This window comes from Chiloscyllium plagiosum, chromosome 2 (genome assembly GCF_004010195.1).
Source record: "Chiloscyllium plagiosum isolate BGI_BamShark_2017 chromosome 2, ASM401019v2, whole genome shotgun sequence".
Lineage (NCBI taxonomy): Eukaryota > Metazoa > Chordata > Chondrichthyes > Orectolobiformes > Hemiscylliidae > Chiloscyllium > Chiloscyllium plagiosum.
Window position 1 is genome coordinate 26865466 of NC_057711.1, and position 16940 is coordinate 26882405.

Here is a 16940-nt window from a genome sequence, read left to right on the forward strand (position 1 = left end):
CTCAGCACCGCCTTCTTGACCTGCAATCTTCTTCCCGACCTCTCCGCCCCCACACCCTCTCCGGCCTATCACCCTCGCCTTAACCTCCTTCCACCTATCGCATTCCCAACGCCCCTCCCCTAAGTCCCTTCTCCCTACCTTTTATCTTAGCCTGCTTGGCACAGCCTCCTCATTCCTGAAGAAGGACTTATGCCCGAAACGTCGATTCTCCTGCTCCTTGGATGCTGCCTGACCTGCTGCGCTTTTCCAGCAACACATTTTCAGCTTAATCAGATCTTGGAATCACCTGCAACCTACAGTTTTTAATTTATATTTATTTACTTGAACATGAATCTGGAGGAGAATAGAGTGTTTCTCTCGATCCCGCATTGTACCCACTTCCTTCTCCTACCACTACTCCTGACCCCCAGCACTGGCCTCCTGTACTGACCCACAATTTTCCACCAGTCCCTGAGTCCCTGAATACTTCAGACCTTGACTGAGAACACGAAACCTCCCCTTCCGTCTGCTCTAGCTTTGGCTTTGCAATGATAATCAAATCCGACCATAGATCCCCTTAGCAGACCATCGCTGAACCACAAGCAGGAGGCTTGATCGTGCAAACAGCACAGTTTGATACTTTGTTGCCTCTGTTATTGCCAATACTGTGGCTCCGTAGCTGCATTCTGTTCAAAATTTCAATTATGAAAACATGGCAGACAAAACTCTTCTTCAAAGTGTTATTTTTAAGTTTTTCAGCTTTTAATGCTTATTCTCTTGAAGAAGTTTGCAACATTTTGGTCATGTTCAAGAATTATTAGAGTTCTGAGGAAAAATGTAGCTTTAACACCGCAGTTGAAGGCAGATCCTTTCTAATCATTTTATTAACTCCTTGTCTGGTTTGAAATGTGATGGCTCGATTGTTTCCTCAGCCTTGAAACTCACAGCCTTCCCTCTGGAATAGTTGGCATAGTGGCAGTTGTACAACTTGGCACTCACCTTTGGAGATCCTGACACCTGCCCTGAGTTCCAGTGTTTCCAATGAAAGTTCCGTCAGCCTCTGACAGTTATCAACCCCCCTCCTCCCTGCCCCAACTACTGTCACCCCTCATTGCTGATTCCCCTCTGGGAATGCTCTCCAGTCATGAAATTATTTTCAATTCTGCCTCATACCAAGCCCATTGATTTCAAGGTCCAAGGTTAGATTCCAATAACTCATGGTAAAATCTACATTTTGGTTTAAAGTTCGTCATGTGCTTTTATTGTATTTTACTGAACCCTAACCTACTCATACACATGTTTGAGCTGAACATTAAACTCTTTGGTTCCATTTCTATAAACTAATATCTCTGTGGTATCATTACAGAAAGAACAACTCCTTGGAGGACCATTTCGATTGAACCTTTACCCTAGGGAATACTTTGATAGTAACCCCTACAGGACTGAAAAACTCTTGCCTCCACTAAAGGAGGTACCCCCAATGAAAAAGATAGAAGCACCTTTTAAACCTGCTTCTCCCGGAAAATCAGTATGTATTTGATTTCACTATTTCAGTTAGTGTCAACTTGCTGTAACAGGGACAGAAATACACTTGGAGAGGCACTGTGTTAAGAGGCAGCAATGAAGGTGGTCAAGAAATTTGGAGAGAAAAAAAGGATGTTGGAGATTGGAGATGAGATGTCTGCAGGAACAGAGGATGGGCTTTTTGAAGTGGAGGGAATGACAAAGCTGGGGCCAAATCCTAAAGAGAGAGGACCAGCCAGCATGGGGATCAGGAAGTGTATTTATTTGGTTGGTTAGTTGTTGAGTGGGAATGGCGTGAAAGGGCAGGAGGTGGGTCTTAATGGTGTGATGAACCTGGAAACAGAATGATAAGAGGGAAATTAGGGAAAGTTATAGGTTTCAGGTCCTGGGTTGAGGAAGTTGAGGGGCCATTTGATTAGGTGAGAAAGGAAAAGGATAAAATATGACAGAGACAGTTGAATTATTGATTTTAATCTCACTGACAAAGCAATGAATGGACCCTTCACATCTGACCAAGATGGGGCTTTTAGAAGGTAGAAAGGATGGGTTTGAGGAAACAGAGATAAGAACCTTGGGATAGGGCAGAAAAGGAGCGGGGGGGTGATCCTCACATTGCAGGTTGCCCAGAATTAAATTAGGCTTATGTAAATGTGTTTTAAGGTTCAGGCTTGAAGAATGTGTAAATTAACTGATGACTGATGCCTGGCTTTGTTTAAATTTTAAACCCAACGGTTTGATTCTCAATTTGTTGACGCATTGCTAAATTCAAAGAGACTTTACCAAAAAATCAGTTTATAAATTAAAATAGCAGGTTTTGAGAATTCTACATAAAATTCTACATAATAATTCTACATAAAATCTGTGTGTGATGCAGCAGGATAAGACTTTAGCAGTTATGCCAGAGATCAATAATGAATATGTTAATACAAACTGAATCAACCAGAAAACTCAATTGACTGATTACATCAGTTGGAAATAAACATTGCACAAAGTTGATAATGTGACTATAAAAACGACTTCACATTGCCAACTAACGGCCAATGTATGCAGCTGTATCATGACAATCGATTATGCTCCTGACAAAGTTGAAATTCCCCACCATTAATTTTTGGAATTGATGTACAAGGATTAACAAAAATTATAACAGGAAGTTCATGCCTACACAATCTTTTGATACAATGCAGATCTGTGTACTCACCTGAATAAGAAAAATGTTATTTATTTATCTATTACCCCGTTTTAATTTATCAATGAACTGGTAGCTCCATAGTAAGGTTCTATTTTTCATATGTGTTTGTTCCATGCACAAAGTGCCCATCACTTAAAGGTTGCTGGATTCAGATTTCTGAAGAGTTCATCCCAAAAACATTCACAGAAAGCAGTTGTTTTCCTTGCTATGGTGCTCAGTGAGAAGATCTTGATATTATTTCAATGTCCAATTATTTATGATTGTTCGATCGGACAGAATCTCTTAGGGACCTGGATTATGTGGGCTGCCGTAAGAATGTGGCAAAATTACAGAAGAAATCCAGCAAAGCTTATCTTGAGGTTGAGAGCAACTTGCTGCAAACTTTATCTAATTTTGAGAGTATCAAGAACAAGATTCTTGATTGACAGTGACGAGTTGCCCATGAAGAGGGATTTTTGCTTGTTAACAACCTCATTAAGCACAGCTTTCACCTTATTAATGTGCAACTTGCTACCCTCCAAACTGCTGCGACCAAACTAGACTCTAAGGATTCTCAATGGAAGTCAGAGTGGGTACTTGGTGTTACATTTCAAGAAGGACCAAGTGGCCAAAGAGTTAAACAGGAGCTTCATTATGGAGGTGTTTACTCTGCAGACATCAAGGTTAGATGAAGCCGTGTCCCTCAAATGGGCAATGGCACCATGTGATTGGACTGTTAAAATGATAGTGCATCATACATACACAGATGCACAAGACCTGGTAATTGCAGCTGGCTGCAGAGAGCCTCCATGTTGCTCACCATGCAGTAGCATTTTGGGGCACTATCCATAGGTACCAGCCACATTCACCCTTAGTCCATTGCCACCACATCTGATATTTGCTTACACTTCAGGATCCTCATGCCACTTTCTGATTCACATGCAGGTTACTCAGGAAGCATAGGCCTGCATTGCACAGTGCACTAGCAACTGACATTGAAAGCTGCTGCAAGGACACTTTGTACGAGGGGTCAGGAACCCAACTTAAGTTGAACTGCATCTATTTCAAACCCACCGACTCCCACAGCTACCTGGATTACACATCCTTCCAACGCCACCCCTCCCCTCTCACCTTCATCCAAGGCCCCAAAAGATCTATTCACATCCGGCAGAGATTTTCCTGCACATCCACCCACCTCACATACTGTGTCCGTTGCTCTCGATGTGTTCCCCTCTACATTGGGGAGACAGAACGCCAACTTGAGGAGCGTTTCAGGGAACATCTTTGGGACACATCCACCAAAACAACTCTAATGCCCTGTAACCGACCACTTCGACACCACCCCGCAACCTCCAATTCCTCTAAGGACATGTAAGTCCTGGGCAGATCCAAGCCACTTGACAACTGGAGGAAGAATGCCTTATCTTTCACCTTGGGACCCTCCAAACACTCGGCATCAACATTGACTTCACCAGTTTCCAAATCTCCTCTCCACCCACCTCATTCTAGATCCAACCATCCAACTCAGCACCACCCTCTTGACCTATCCTAACTGTCCATCTTCCTTCCCATCTATCCATTCCACCCTCCCCTCCGACCTATCACCATCACCCCCCGACCTGCATCTGCCTATCGCCTTCCCAGCTACCTTCTCCCCAGCCCCACCTCCACCCTTCTATTTATCTCTCAGCTCCCTTCCCACCCCCGACATTCCTGATGAAGGGCTTATGCTCAAAATGTTGACTCTCCTGCTCCTCAGATGCTGCCTGCTGTGCTTTTCCAGCACCATACTTTTTGACTTAGACTCTCCAGCATCTGCAGACCTCACTAACTCCTAGGCTGCACCTCAGGCCTGCTCTCTTCGTGCTTGCCTTACTGGTCAGCAGTCCTCAGTCAATATGTCCAGTCTCACTCCTGCATGATGTGGCAGCAAAATCATTGCACGTTTTAGGTGAAGGACCTCCCTGAAGTCCATGGAAGCATCTGTCAGTCAGGAGTCCCATCACATTAAGTCAAGGACACGCTCTAATACCAGTCCAGAAGATTGGTCATGGTCAGGATGCTCTTTGTCAGGGAGGTCACTGCCTCTGTAGACCAGGAAGTGGGTAACTGTCAGACCTGTAGCTCCATAGCAGCCAGCTGGGGAAGTAGGGCTGACATGGTCAGGGCTATACACAGGCATCTGTCAGAGGTTTAGGCACTGCTCATCTGGGCTCGTCTGGTTAAGTTGTTCCATGGGTGGGACACAGTCAGGCTATCAGGTCCTGCCAGCAACTTTTTAAATGTGGCGGGGTGCCAGGGATGCTGGCCTTTCGGTGATATCCGGTGTGTGGTGCGTTGTTCCAGGAACAGCAAATGGTAAGATGGGGCTAGAATCAGGTGACGGCGGTGGGATAGGTAGTAAGATGAGAGTAGTAAGATATAGCGAGAGATTTTGCCAGGACTCACAGTGAGAATCTCTCTGAGCTGCACAGCAAAACCTAACCATAAAAACATAAGATTCAGATCATGGATTCTATACAAAGTTTCCTGTCAACAATTTCAACAGCATCCACAAATCTGCAATTTATAATTCCGTTTTTAATAATGTATTCATTTTTTCCCTTTTATGTTCTTTTTCTCTTTGTTTTAGCTTGGCGGCATGAAGGCAGGTGCATTTGATGTTTATCCAGCTCATTTCAGTACTTTAATGAAAGATGCAAAAGAAAGCCAAAAAGTTGGTAGGGGTTTAGTGTTTAGACCCAATGCCGGACCGAAGAGCAGGCCAATTAAAAGTGTGCTTGCAACAAATATCAACAGGTAAGTAATGGCACCTAATTAGCTAAATTGTTAGTCAAATGTGCTTATGTTATATAAATAATGAGATGTATACAAACCAGCAATTTCCATTTTGAGCATTTTTGAGCAAGAGTTTGCTGACACCTACAACTTTGGGGAATATGCATGTGTACTAATCCAGGAACACGCACACTCACTATTTCAGACACTGTGTCATCATGTAGAATGTACATGTGACGTCATTCACAGTTTTCACATTGAAACGCGAGCACGGAGTTCAGCAGCAGAGAGTCAGGATGCAGGAGGAGGGAATCAGAGGCTAGGGGAGCCAATTAGTGGGGAGAGAAGTGAAGGGGAAAGGAGAGTGAGGACCTAGAGATGTCAGAGACCTGGTGATGAACAGCACTGCTCTTTCGTGAAGCCTTCTTAGAGGTTCACCTATAAACCGTTCAAGCGAAACAAAGATAATGTTTCCTTCGCAATGGCAACAAGAGACTGTCCTAACTGATGAAGACAGCTTGGACAGAGCTAGATATGGAAGTCAGAATCATGAGTGTCTCAAGACATTCTGAGTCCAGGCCAGAAGAGGTTGAATGATCCCCTTCCCGTAAGAATATGGGCCAGTATTGCAGGTTGGCACTGCAGAGGACAATTACACAGGAGGTTCAGTGTGAGGCATCTGATGAGAGATGCAATCAATGTGCAATCAATGTCTGTCACTCATTACAGCCACCACTACTGGCACCATACACCTGCCAGGGTTCCGACTGTTACCATAAAAGGAGGTTACAATACTCAGCAATGTGCTCATCTTCAGGTCACTGACCTTCCATCACAACTAGGATCTGAGCTCTTCACCAAAACTTTGATACCAAAGGCTTGAATGGGACAAAGAAGCAACCAAAACAGATGCCTATTTGAGTGGTGTCAATTTTGAATTGAGTCCTGATTGCTTGCCCTGAACTCAGATTTTCTCGCATCAGTCAGAGTGGCTGCCTTGCTCCAGCAATCCAGTCAGGCTTCACCACTAACATTGCCAGTGTTTTGTAACAACGAGCCAGCCTGCATATGACTGAGACTGCTCAACATGGAGAGTGACCAACCTTCACATTGTTATTGTTTAAACAAAGAGACAACAAGGCTTTAAGGAGCCAAGTAACATAAAGATGTTTGTATTCACCAGAAGTTGGAGGAAAGAGTTTATCCCATTAAGTTCATGCCTCATTTATATCTGTGAAATGTCTGTGAAAACACACGTTTCCCATTTTTAGCTAACAGAATTGTGCCCATGAATATAATACCATTAGCTATTAATCATTGTTTATGACATGCTATTAAATACAAAATATATCAGGAAACCAGACGCACCTAAAAGGTTCAGAGAACATAATTTAACCCTCTGTCTGAGAACTGAGGTGTTGCCTCTCGCACAATTAAGCTCCCCACTCATAATTCTAAAGGCTTTAGGTGGGTCTAAAAACTTGCACCAAAATTTCAGATCTGTGAAGGTGACAAACTTTGAACTACGCAGGGAATTTAATGCCCATATGCCCTACCGGGGACGGGAAAGTATAGATTAAAGAATTGTTCTAGTTTACATAATAAAATCTGGCGTGACCCTGGACTATTTAGAATCTATAAGTGGCCAGCAGGAAGGTTGGGCACGCCATGTGGCAGGCTGTCTGGCCTATTGTAGCCGCCCGCCTGCAGCCGAGAGTTGGTTAGGCACACTCCTCTGATGAGCTCTGATAGCAGCAAGGATGATCCCATCCCCAACCCCTTGCCCCATAAAACAACTGCCTCTTGCTGGGTTCTGCCTGACTGCCTCTGAGAAGGCACCCAACTTAGCTACACTCTGAGGCCTCCATAGGTCCTCTTCGACTGGACCAATTGGAGTCCCAACAATCACCACTGCTCCTTCTGGTTCCATTGAGATTGAAGAACTGCCAAACAATCAAAAGCAGGATATTCACATGGAATGCCTTGTAAACCCTGACAGCTACTTGCCTGATGGGGATTTGATCCCATTTTGTGTCTAGGAAATGGATGAAGGTGTAGTGGTTAACTACGTTTCACTGTCCAGCAATGCCTTCATTTCCATTTCCAGCTTGTTCTGTTTTCATTTTTGTTTAACTGACATGATTGAGTGTATTGACAAATATAGAGGATTTTCGAGAGTAATCCAGTTGATCTGCTGTTAATAGATGTCAAATAAGAATTTGATAAAGTGTCATAATATTACACCCCATGAAATAAAATTCAGTGTTAGCATAGATACAAAAGTACCTGAGTGACAGGAAACAGAAGGTAGTGGTGACTGATTATTTTTAAGACCGGAGGGAGATATACTGTTGGATTCTGCAAGACTCAGACCATTGCTGTTTCTGATCTGGTTATGTTCCTATCCGTGGCCTCAACACCCAACTCCACTCACAGATAGATAGTGTCCAGAGTTGAAGTTTTGTTTTACCCCCAAGTATGACCTCACCCATCCAGCCAATGGACCCAACAGATCATTGTAACCTTTAAAACTTATGGCACCTTTAGACATTTCAGCCACATTATCAACGTCAAGGAAATAAACAGTTCAATCGCAGTCTGTGATTGCTCCAAGAAATTCAACATTTTTACATTGAAAGGGACTAGTGAGGCTTCAAATGCCAGGATATGAGAACTGTCAGGAAACAGTTTGGCCCGAGGTTATGAAGGATTTCTCAGAGTTCCCAATGTTAATGTTGAGATAGCCTTGATTGTTGAGCTGGAAAATCAAGTTGAAGGGGAGGAATTTGAAGACCTGACCATAAGTTGGAGGATTTGAGCTATAGGGAAAGGCTGAATAGGAGGGGCTGTTTTCCCTGGAGAGTCGGAGGCTGAGGGATGACCTTATAGAGGTTTATAAAATCATGGGAGGAGAAAGATATAAAAGGGCCATAAGGGGCAACTTTTACATGCAGAGTATGTGCATGTATGGAATAAGCTGCCAGAGGAAGTGGTGGAAACTGATACAATGACAGCATTTAAAAGGCATCTGGATAGGCATATGAATAGGAAGGGTTTCGAGGGATATGGGGCAAGTGCTGGCAAATGGGACTAGATTAGATCGGGATGTCTGGTTGGCATGGACAGAAGGGTCTGTTTCCATGCTGTACATCTCTATGACTCTATCTCTCTAAGACCATAAGCATATGATCTCAGGAACTGTTTCAATCTCATTAGACAGAACTAATTGGTGAAACTGGTGATACAGAGGAGGAGGTGGAGAGAGAGAAATAAGAAGCTCCATTTACAACAAAGCTGATGGTATATCTCATGAAATGATAATAAAGGTGACAGACAATGAGACAAATATGGAAAGAATCATTGTCTTGACAGAAAGTGACACTGCTTTTGCTCTTATAGAGACATAGAGTCATACAGCATGAAAACAGACCCTTCAATTCAACCAGTCCATGCTAAACATCATTCCAAACTAATCTAGTCCCACCTGCCAGCACCTGGCCCATATCCTTTGAAACCCTTCCTATTCATTTACCCATCCAGATGCCTTTTAAATACTGTAATTATACCAGCCTCCACCACTTCCTCTGGCAGCTTATTCCATACACACACACACACTCTGCGTGAAAAAGTTGCCCCTTATGGCCCTTTTATATCTTTCTCCTCTCACCCTAAACCTATGCTCTCTAGTTCTGGACTAGTTCTAGCTCCTGGCCCATATCCCTCCAAACCTTTCCTATTTATATATCTGTCCAAATGTCTTTTAAATGTTGTACTTGTACCCATATCCACTACTTCCTCAGGGTAATTATTCCACACATGAACCACCCTCTGTGTAAAAGGTTTGCCTCTTATATCTTTTTTAAATCTCTCTCCTCTCACCTTAAAAGTGTGCCTCCTAGTCTTGAAATCCCCCATCCTTGGGAAAAGACAACTACCATTAACTCTATCTCTACCTCTCATTATTTTGTAAATTTCTATCTTGATTGGGAACATCACAAAATTCAAAAGCAAAAGGGGAATCATTCAGAAATAACACCTCTTTTTCCTACTGCTACATCAGGATTAAAATCCACCTTGCTCACTCCCTCCACGTCTGTTGGAGAAAACTTTGTCCAACTTCACCTTACATTAAGGATCAATGTTATGCCATTTTCTATATTTTAAAGTACACTTCACTATTTCACCACTTGAAAGTCTTCATTTTGTATTTTAAATAAAACATTGTTTTCAGTGAATTTTACCTGCTTGTCTGCTGTATGAGAAGTTTGATTGGCTGAAACCTGTTTCAAAATTAGGGTTCACCTATTGAAATCAGAAATAAGGAGTTTTTTTCTCACAGAGAGGGTCATGAATCTTTGGAACCTTCTTCCTCACAAGCCAGTGAAAACAAAGTCTGAATTGTTTATCAAGAATCTATCTCCAAGAAATGGCTTGGGAATAGCAGGAATGTGGAGCTATCTGATATCATTGAGTGGCAGGGCAGGTTTGAGGAGCCATGTCCTACTTCTGGTCCTTATTCATATGTTTGCATGTACAATCCATATAATGTTCAGAAAACCATCTGATGGCTCAAATGACCTGTCTCTGCTGTAAATCTCAATAAACAACAGACAGAGAAATGCATGTATGCTCAAGTGAGGGTTATTGTTTTTTCACATCTCTCAAAACGGCTTGGGATCAAGTGTGCAAGTAAAGTGATTAGATTCTATTGGGAATTGCCAAACTTAGGGGCAAATCTAATCAAAATGGTTCCATGAGAACAAGATGGTTATTTTCTCAGGACTTAGATTTGAAGAAATATTGTCTGGAAATATTAATTTCATGTTTTGTGTGCCTTTACAGTACAAACATTTCTAATTCATTTTCCTTGCAGGGTGGTGAACAACTTGAACTACAAGACTGTCGATCGTGTAATGGTTTACTAATGAAAGGATGCATGGTTTGCAGTGTAAAAGTTTTCAGCCATGGTAAAGCCATCTTGCAAGTCAAGTGTATGCTGAAAGTACTCTACAGAATATTCCTGTTCTATCTCATTAACCCATTTAAAACAAAATGGAGTTTGGAAATCTCTCACTCTGAGCCAGTTTGGTGAAATTATTGTTTTTTTTTGTAAATACTGTACTGCTATAACTAAACTACATTTTTGACCTTTTTTTTACTTCCTCTCTTCATTCAGATAAGAAAATAAATCAGTGCCATTGTCACTCTGTCTGTGGTTCATATTGAGGCTGAATATCTAATGGCCTGGATAGACAAGGAACAGTTGAGAGTGTGATGCTGGAAAAGCACAGCAGGTCATGCAGCATCCGAGGAGCAGGAAAATCGACGTTTCGGGCAAAAGCTCTTCATCAGGAATCGGGCTATTGCCCAAAACGTCGATTTTCCTGCTCTCAGATGCTGCCTGACCTGCTGTGCTTTTCCAGCACCACACTCTCAACTCTAATCTCCAGCATCTGCAGTCCTCACTTTTGCCTAAGGACAAAGAACAGACAGATCACTCATTAGAGAGCTGGAATTTGAGGTGAAAATAACATCCACAAGCTTTCTGTCCCAAGTAAATTCTGGCCAAAGAGCTCAAATGGGAACATGATTATTAGCATGACTGTGTTGCTGGATTAGAAATCAAGCATTATAAACTCATGATTGAGAAACAAGAGTTCAGATCCCACCACGAACTCCACCTGGGTCACCTTACCTCGTCTGACTTGTATGTGAGAGAAGATTCACAGCAAGGTGGCTGACTTTTAACTGCCCCTGAAATAAACTAGCAAGTCACTCAGTTGAAGACAATTAGAGAATGTGCAGGAGGGGACTGCTAGTGGCAAACTGACTATTAGACAAGCTTGCCTTTGGGTTGCCAACAACAGAGTCCAGTGGATTAATTATCGATTGCATGAGATTCTCGGAGAAAATGAACCATGTAGGCCAGTATGTAGAAATGGGTAGATAAACTGAAATTGCAGGGCTCTCAGGCTGACAAGCAGATGTTACCTTGCTTAGTCTGAAGGTGGCTAAAAGTTTATTAATGCCACTGTTGCAGTAAAATATGGAAACTATCTTTATATGCTGATGTCATTGCGTTTAAAAGAAATAGTAGATAATGAGATGATAACCAGTTTACAGGAGGAAGAATTGTTAATGGAAGCATCATTGCACAGACAGAATTATGGAAACTAGGAGCAGGAGCAGGTCATTGGCCCTTCAAGCCTGCTGTACCATTCAGTATGTTCATGGCTGACCCTCTGTCTCAAATGACATATTCACACTTTCTCACCCTACCCTTTGACACCTTTAAAATCTAAAAATGTACCTATCCTGTTCTTGAATACATTCAGTGACGTGGCCTCCACAGCCTTCTGTGGTAGATAATTCCACAGGCTCACTACCCCTTTACGTGAAGAATTATATCCTCCTCTCAGTCCTAAATGGTTAACCCTGTATATCTGAGACTGTATCCTCTGATTCTAGATTCCCCACCCAAGGAATACATCTTTGATACATTCATTGACTGGTGTGAAAGCAATTCCGATCTTTTTTGGACCATTTAAATAATACTCTGTTTTTCTGTTTTTACACTAAGGTGTATATTTAGCCACATTTAACCACATTGCACTGCAGCTCCACTCTCAACATGTCTAAATCACCTCGGGGTGTCCTTGCAGCCTCCTCACATCTCGCATCCCACTCAGTTTTTTGACCTCAGCAAACTTGCAAATTTTGCATTTGGTTGCCTCATCCAGATCATGTGTATATATTGTGAATTGCTGGGACCCAAGCATGATCCTTGCGGTACCCCACTAGTTACAGCCTGCCACCTGGAATAAGACCCAATTATTCTCATTCTCAGTTGCCTACCTATCAAACAAATCTTAACCCATGCCAATATATTACTCACAATCGTATCTGCTTTATTTTTACCCACTAACTTCTTATGTGGAACTTCATCAAAAGTCTGAAAATCCAAATGCACCACTTCCACTGGTTTTCTATTCCACTAGATACATCTTCAAAAACTCTGGTAAATTTGTTAAACATGATTTGCCTTTCTTAAATCCATTCTGGCTTCATTCAATCACATCAATTCTTTCCAAATTTTATGTGATCACCTGTTCTATAATAGACTCCAGGATTTTCCCTAATACTGATAGGCTAATTGATCTGCAAGTCTCTGTTTTCCTCTCCCTCCCTTGTGAGGTTACATTTGCTACCCATCAATCTGTAGGAATGCGGAGAAGATCTTTTCACTAGTAGGACAGACTAGGACCCGAGGATTCAGTGGGAAGGGCAACCCTTTAGAACTGAGATGAGGAATTTCTTCTGCTAGGAGGTGGTAAATCTATGGAACTCATTGCCACAGAAGGCTGTGGAGGCTAAGTCATTGAGTGTATTTAAGACAGGGATACATAGGTTCTTGATTGGTAAGGGGATACAAGGAGGAGGCAGGAGAATGGGGCTGGAAAATATGTCAGCCACGACTGAAAGGCAGAGCAGATTCAATGGGCTAAATGATCTAATTGCTTTCCTGTATCATACAGTCTTATGGATAACCCTCTGCAAAGCTTTCTGCCTTTGGGCACTTCTTATCTCCACCCATACAAATTCCATATCATGATTTCCAAGCCAATATTCTTCCTCACTATTACATTGGAGTAGAAAGGAAATTTCAAGTCACCAGTGAAGAATAAAGCTGATGGTTTTTTTAAAAAATAATGTTCTCTCATGGGATGTCAGCATTTATTTTCCATTTATTGTAGATGAGGAACCTTTTACAGAAACTGTCACATTTTACTTTTCAATTATTTTGAGCATCTCATCCTTTATGCCAAACTATACCCCCACGTAGACAAGCAGGAGGCTGGAAGAACACAGTGTCCTTCTTCCAGCCACCTGCTTGTCTACTTTAGATTCCAGCATTTGCAGTTTTTGTGTCTCTAAACTATACCCCAGAGCAAATTGAAAATGATTGCTTGTGTTATTTTCTTAATTGGAAAGTGAAAAACCAAGAACATTGGCAATATTTACAGTAAAACAAAAGAAAACACTTGTTATAATTTTGAGTTAGGATCAGCAATATTGAGCTCCCGATGGGAGAATTAGATGATTATTCGGTCTGTCTGAAATATCAACTAACTACTGCAGTGAGAGTGTCTATTGTCATAAAATAGAAATTAGAAATGCATTTTGAAATTATCTCAGTGCAAGCAAAAGCTCAAAATTGAGTTTGCAATTAAATTTTACAGTGGAGGAAAAAAATCCTCTTATCAGAAAGTTTAATAGCATTATAAATCTAGTAAAGAAATCAAATACAGTTTTGTTGGTCACACTATATGTACATTATACATGACCATAAAATACACTATTATACTGTATATACTCAAGAAAAAGTGAATCACGTAAAAACCAACCCCCCAATGAGTTTTTGCATATCATGTGCATCAGTTAATCCATGACTTTTGGCTTTAATATTCTTATGTTTTCATATTGGGAGAGGAGCTGATGGTGCAATAGCTATAGTAGCTTCAGTATGGAGGAAAACCTGATTGCTGGAGGGACCCCCTACTGAACATGGTCGACAATCATCTAGAAAGTTCACTGTCAGTAACCTTCTCGTGACTGTTTAAGTGAGAAAAGAGCAGTTATGGAACAGTCAGAAATAAATTGCTTTAGTAATGGGTGGTGTAGAACAGACAGACCAAGGGGTTCCAGTACATAATTCTTTGAAATTTGCATCACAGGTAGATAGGGTGGTTCAGAAGACGTTCAGCATACTTGCCTTCATTGCTCAGACCTTTGAGTACAGGAATTAGAGCATCATGTTGAGGTTGTATGGGATGTTGGAAAAGCTTCTTCTATACAGTTTCTGGTTTCTCTGTTTTGGAAGAATATTATTAAACTGGAGAGGGTTCAGAAAAGATTTACCAGGATAATACTGGGAATGGAGGGTTTGAGTAATATAAATAGGCTGGATAAGCTGGGACTTCTTCCACTGGAGTTTAGGAGATTCCAGGGTGATCTTATAGCATTTATGAAATCATGAGGGTCATAGATAAGGTGAATAGCAAAGGTCTTTTCCCTAAGATGGAGGAGTTCAAATCCAGGGCCATATTTCTAAGGTGAGAGGAGAAAGATTTTAAAAAGACACAGGGGAAACCTTTTTACATAAGAGGGTGGTCAGTGTGTGGAATTAACTGCCAGAGGAAGTGGTAGATGCCGGTACAGTCACAACATTTCAAAGACATGTGGATAAGTACATGAATAGGAACGTTTCGGATAGATATGGGCCAAATGCAGTCAGGTGACAGTAGCTTAGTTTGGGAACGTAATTGGTGTGGACTAGGTGGACCGAAGGTTCCGTTTCCATGCTATATGACCCTATGACTCTAAGTTCCTGTCTGAATTCAGTTTCACGGCCAGCAACTACTGAGATTGTTAGTATTGTCAGCTCCCAAGAACTGGCATTGGTTTTCAGCCCCTCAGGGATATTACACACGTATAAGTTGATCTACTATTTTTTCCACTAAGACTTGTTTCAAAAACTTGTCTTTCATGCAAGTATGCAATGTACCTGGAATTGTTCTTTCTATCATTCGACTCCTTTGGCATGTTGAAGATTTCCTTTTGTTTAGAAAGGTTCCTTTCAAACTGGCAATCACCCACGTTCTGAAATTTACCCTGCTTTCTAAAGCAGCATTTCATTTCTCATGTTTGAAATGCAAAATGTTTATTGTAATTTTGCTGTATGTTAAATTTTGGAAGTGTGTTTTGCAACAAGTACATCTTGCTTCTGCTTGTACATTCAACATTCACAAAGAGCTGAGACTGCTGGGATTTATTTCTGCAACAAATAAAGTGTAGGGCTACATGTAGTACTTAAACAACAAAACAAAATTGAATATGATATACAATTATGTTCAATTGGCACACAGTCACCCCGTGTTTCTGTTTGGTAGGTATTTCTGCACAGACTGATCAGAACTTCTCCCTTAATCTTCTTTTAACTTTGAGGATCTGGAGTCTATAACACAATTAAAAAAATTACAAAACAAAACACAAGGGTCATTTAATGGTATTATTGAAATAACCATGGTATATTTAGCTTTCCTTTCTTTAACACCCAGCACTTGGCAGCTTTTCCAAGTGACAGTATAGGGTCTGTGGGATTTCCAATATAACATAATCCATTGTTGTGCATGTAAGATTACTATAAATACAAATAAGTATGTTTAAACAAATAAGAGCAGCTTGCAAGGCTGGGAAGATGTTGAAAAACTAAGATGGAATAAGTGGATTCCTTTCATTCGTAGAAGGTAGATAATTCCAAAATTATTTGTATGTGAGGTTTAGATTTCTCTGGTCTGGTACTAATGACGAGTACAGCTATGTTAATCAACCTGCTTAAACATGTAATGGCACAGTTCCAGGGCAGGTGGGACTTGTACTCAGACCTTCCGGTCCAGATAAACGGAGGGACACCACCACAAGATCGTCGAAAGATTGGCATATGCTGAGCTTTATAACAAATTTCCAAGAGCTCCTTTGTGGTGCTAATATTATTGTGACCCCACAATCTAACCCAACATATCAATATACACAAAATAACCCCATTGATAGGTGTGTGTTTATAAGTTTCTGTATAGGTCTAATACTTCAGTACGATAATGTTAGGCTGAACAAAATGTAACTAGAATCCTATCCTAGCCAGAAGCCAATGCTATTTAAGAGAAGGTGATGAGAAGCAATAAAGAGAAAGAATTAAAACTGAAAATTGGCTCTTTCAAAATGTTATTTCACTTAGAACAAAGATTAGTTGAGAAATAAAGTTATTGCAGTTCTGCAAATCACTTTTCATTAATCAGTATTAACACTGTGTCCCCAAACATCCATTTTGCTCATATGATGCTACCTTTTACTGTGAGTGCCATAATTGGGCTTGTTTCCCAATTGATGGTGTTGATCTTTCTGGGTGGTAGGAACTACCTGTGGAACATGACATCTGAGGCATATGGCAGCCATAATTAGGCCTGCCTTTCACTTGAATAGCGCAGGCCATTGAAGGGCCAGTGGACTCATTGTGTAGAGAAGAGAACAGCGAACAAGGGTATACAGTGCCCGCTATCACCCAAACATTCCTGGTGGCAAAGTGTTTTTAAAAAGCCTCAATACTCCCTGTTCTGAAACTGACAACCTTAGATGTTGAAACTAAGGTATGGCAAATTGTTTGGGTTTGGCAATTTTGAATTAAAAATTACCCTCTGTCTCCCTCAGACCTAATAACAAGCTTCTCAAGGAATTTAACGTTGATAATTGAAGCAAAATGATTCCCATTACCACTCCCTCACTTTGAAAGTAACAGTTCATCCTAGAGATTTCAGGACATTGAGTTGCTACATGGGAGTGTAATTTGCAAGGGCCATTGACTATGCTGCTGAGGACTGGAATAACTCAGACTTTTAAAAATAATATTGAAAATTGAACTGGATAAACTGTTGGT

The 16940-nt window shown here is 41.2% G+C and overlaps 1 protein-coding gene across 1 annotated transcript in view; it reads left to right on the forward strand.

The window, feature by feature from the left end:
• c2h4orf47 (chromosome 2 C4orf47 homolog) overlaps window positions 1-10653 on the forward strand; it is a 33247-nt gene extending 22594 nt beyond the window's left edge. The window contains exons 5-7 of the mRNA XM_043721252.1: window positions 1346-1507; window positions 5304-5470; window positions 10323-10653. Coding sequence (XP_043577187.1) covers window positions 1346-1507; window positions 5304-5470; window positions 10323-10374 — 381 coding nt within the window. The 3' untranslated portion in view covers window positions 10375-10653. The remainder of the gene's footprint in view (window positions 1-1345; window positions 1508-5303; window positions 5471-10322) is intronic.
• The last annotated feature ends 6287 nt before the right edge of the window (window positions 10654-16940 follow it).